The 4,233-nt window shown below is 41.0% G+C and overlaps 1 protein-coding gene across 1 annotated transcript in view; it reads left to right on the top strand.

The window, feature by feature from the left end:
• The window catches only part of AGBL1 (AGBL carboxypeptidase 1), a 1,177,048-nt gene extending 1,173,543 nt beyond the window's left edge, over positions 1–3,505 (top strand). Inside the window, 1 exon segment of the mRNA XM_004709893.4 lies at positions 3,310–3,505. Within this exon segment, the coding sequence (XP_004709950.4) occupies positions 3,310–3,505 (196 nt within the window).
• Positions 3,506–4,233: the final 728 nt, after the last annotated feature.

Below are 4,233 nucleotides of genomic sequence, written 5' to 3' on the forward strand. Positions count from 1 at the left end.
GAAACCACTTAGGAGTAAAGAAAAGAACTAGATCGGGTGCATATCTAACTTGGCTGGCATTGATACATGGCTAGTTCTTGCCCAGGTGGATAAAAGCCCGGCCTTCTCCATGACCTTCCCAGACACCACTTCAGAGGAAGTGAGCTTCTGGCAGCCTTGTAACAGCCTGAGTCTTTGTTGGCAAAATTGTGTGTCGCGGACCGCTGCATTTTCTGTGAAGCTTAGCTCATATAGATGTTTCATAGTCTAAAACTTTGCAGCTTTTTAATAGTCCCACTACCTTGTCATGTCACTAACGAAAATACGTTTGTTGAGGTTCTTTTTGTCTGTGCTTGGTATTTCCAAGTCGATGGCCTTTCCGGTGTAGTCTGGAAGATATGAAGCAGAAATAAAATCCAGGGCACTCACTGATACGTGCTCCTTCCGATCCTATTATCATCTAAACTGTCTTTTTAATTCCACCCTTTAAAGTCTTCATATGTTTAATTGTATGCATGATATCCAGTGCTTTGGATTGTACTTAATGGTAGAAATATTTCTATTTTATTTTTCCAGGAATGGAAAGTTGCTGATTATGTATTTTAATTTCCTGATTCATCATAATTCTTATATTTCATTAATGCCTTTCAATATTTATACATGGAAAAGGGAAACTTGTTACTTTCGCTCACTACAGTTGACTCATATTAAAATTGTGATTTAACTAATATATAAGCATTTTTCTCCTAATGATGATGCCAATTCTAGAGTTTTCTGTATAATATGCCAGTTACATGTATTTTCCCTTGGACAATCCTTTATTCTATACCTACTATGTGCTCAGCTAGTATCTCTGTGGTAGACTTAGAAAACAGCTTCTGTTAAGATTACAGACCAAAAAAACAGAAACCTTACAGAGTTAAGGACTGACTTGATATTAGCTAATGACAACAAAACAAATAAAATATGAATATAACAGTTATCAACTTTATTCAAAATAATAGTATAGCCATTTAGAGATTAAAAGGGTAGTATAGACATTAATTTTAAAAAGAGAATATATAAGTAAAAAATTGAGTTACCAAATTTATGTGGAAATGAAGGGTGTTTTTTTTCAATTATATGATTATTTGGTTGGATAGAGAGGGATTATGATTATTATAGATCTATGAGATTGCACGAAAAACACTTTTTTAAACATTTACTTTGCTATGATTGAACAGCACACATAGAAATACATTCAGAACCCAGTCTGACAGCTTGATTCTCATGATGAAAATCCAAGACTGTGGTTGGAGCAGATTCCATGGTAGGAGAAAAGGCTGGTCTTGTTCGCTCCTCCTGACAAGTGGACGAGAAGCCCTATCCATCAATATCCACATTGTGGTAAAATAGCAGGAAACTAGCATTGTGAGCTCGTGACTTATAACAATGATGCTTTAGCGAAACGGTGAGCAATGTCAATGCGGATGGTTTTGCAATAGAGAGTGCAGGCACCCTACAGACCTAAGTTGTTCCTGTTCAACATTGCACGTCACCATCTTCTCTATAAGGCACAGCCCCCCACCCCCACACCGAATTAAAACGCTTTGATTACCCTTATTTTGCAAGTCACTTTTGAATAAGAATAAGAAATATTCCTCCTTTTTCATAGTATTTACTTGCCACACTCGAGGTAATATCATTCCCATTCTATAAGACACAGATTTCATGCCAAAGTCCGTAACTGTGACATTAACTCAGTCTCTTGACATTGCAAACCATTGTTACCTAGCATGGTGACAATTAAATTGCAAGCACTCGGTGCTCTTGCTGATTAAACTTATGTGACAGCTGGGGCAGCTGGGCTAGTTCTTGGATTTGTTTGATCAACTAATTTAGTGCTCAGAATCCACCCTGTAAAATATACTTGTAGTATATATTACATGTGATGGGTCTCTGACATGTCCGCCCTCCCCAAAAGAAAGTCACCTAGCCCAGAGCCTTTGAGTTGATTGTGACTCATAGCTCATGCCACGAGTGTAGAACAGCCTCAGAGTTTTAACAGTGCTGTAAATGGTTACCAAAGCAGACTGCCACAGGTCTCTTTGAGGCAGTGATGGGTGGCTTCAAATCACGAATATTTGGGCTAGCAGCTGAATGCTTTCTGGACTCCACCGCCAGGATGCCTCAGGGCTCAAAGAACAAAATGCATATTTCTTCCACTCTTTCTCCACACAGCAATATCCCATCAGAACTTCCGTTTAGGGTACTGAGGGCCTGGCGAGCATGGGAGTGGTTCACATCAGCCAGTAGACAATTAAGAAACTAGCCTCTGATTCATTTCCCAAGCTAACATAGGACCATGCTGCTGATTACCTATTTTCATTGTTTATGGCGAAGCAGGTGGATGAACGACTCAGCCTGATTTATGAAGTACTTGCCTTCTATAAATCAGAGTAGAAACCCAGCATGCTGCTAATCCTAATTGGTTAGGTCCTAAGTAGGGAGTGATTAGAGAGTCTTCAGGAAAGAAGACGTCTCATACAAATGAGGAAGATATACAACTCCTTAGGAGAATATTTTCCCAGCTCACAATACTTAGCAAATGTTTGTTGTCCATTCCGACTGCCCTGTTCTATATCTTGTGAGTCAAACCCTGCAGATCTTCTGTATCTTAATTACCTGTGGGTAGAGAGAGGAAATAGCAGGGATACACTACTGTAGTAGACATAGTGCTATTTCTCCCCTACCTTCTCACTTATTAATTTCCCAGGGGCTAATTTTCAAACTACAGCATATTCATGCGGAAGAAGAGTGAACCAGTATGTTCCACATCACTGTTGAGCACATGAAAAACATTTAGGATCGTGGTCCCATGTACCACCCTTTTTCCTGGGATTAGACATTCTCAGACTCTCAGTTTAAGCGTTCTCTGATTGTCCACTTTAGATCTAATCAACCCTGAAAATCATAAATATATGCAATTTCTCAAGTCTTCTGAGATTGGAAGTGTATACTCTGTTGGTAAGGAAAGAAGAAATTCTCCCAGATTTGACAGTCACGCCACCCCCACACCCACCACTATCCTCAAGGTAGTGCTTGAGAAGACAGGACTATGCATGCAATGCCGTTAAAGATCAGTCATTCCTAAGATGAAAATCCAAAGAAGATAATGCCTCCCTTCCTGTTTGAACCAATCGCGAATGTCCATTCTTTCTTTTAGTTGGTTAACTTCTTATTTCATGTCTCTCTCCTTTCTCTCTTTCCCTTCCTCCCTCTCTCTCTCTTTTCCCTTTCTCCCTCCCTGCTCCTTTCCTTTTTTGTATGTCTTTTGGGAACTCATGGAAGATGCAGCAGCAGCAGCAGCAGCATTGCCGCAGACCTGGAGGATGAACCGCCTTGCTTGGAGGAGATTGATTACCAAACAGACAGTCGCTTAGGACAGGAAGACAGCCTCGTGGAGCTGGACCGGCAGATCCAGGAATGTACCTTCAACGAGGAGGAGGAGGAGGAAGATGAGGGAACAGGATAGGGCGGAAAATAACTGAGGTTCAGGGCCAGTCATTCGTCTCCAACCATTGTATTAGTAGCTGTGGCACTGCTTCTCAACCATCAGAGTGCTACATTTGCATATGCCCATACAGAAAGCAGACCCCTGTAGGCTCAATCACCCCATTTCCAGATTGCTTTATAGGTTCCAGCAGGCAACTCCATAATCATACCATTGTGCATTTGTTAAATGGTCCCTGGAGTCCCTGGGAGCTGCCTAGGAGAACTGATCCGAGTGGAATATTCGTAAGATTTCCGTGGGGCCCCTCTCAATTGTTTCTGGGTTTGACACGGAAGCCGAGTGAAGATAGGCTTTCCTCTTGGCTTCTGAGCCAGACTTTGAATCAATTGTTAAATTGTTCCATATGCTATGTTGGACTTAAATGGATGAGAACTGTTAACTAACTCCCTCCTGTACAATCTGTGCTTCCAATACAAACCATGGGCCACACTGAAACTGGGAAATCTTGACAGGGCCATCCGTGGCTGGATGATTGAACAAGAAAAGCTGTGGAATCAAATAATTGTGAACAACATCCTTGGTCTATTTTTAACAGTATAATCTGATTTTCATATTCCACTGACAAATTCAGTTTGGGCCTGAACAAGACTGAACAAGACATGCTCACCGGTCATTATGAACATGAAAGTCTTACAAACCACAATGCTGGGGGGGCAGCAGGACCCAGTGGGACACTGAGTCATTTTAGAATGAATCACATT

This window comes from Echinops telfairi, unplaced genomic scaffold (genome assembly GCF_000313985.2).
Source record: "Echinops telfairi isolate 266 unplaced genomic scaffold, ASM31398v2 ScPeMD7_7409;HRSCAF=8447, whole genome shotgun sequence".
NCBI lineage: Eukaryota > Metazoa > Chordata > Mammalia > Afrosoricida > Tenrecidae > Echinops > Echinops telfairi.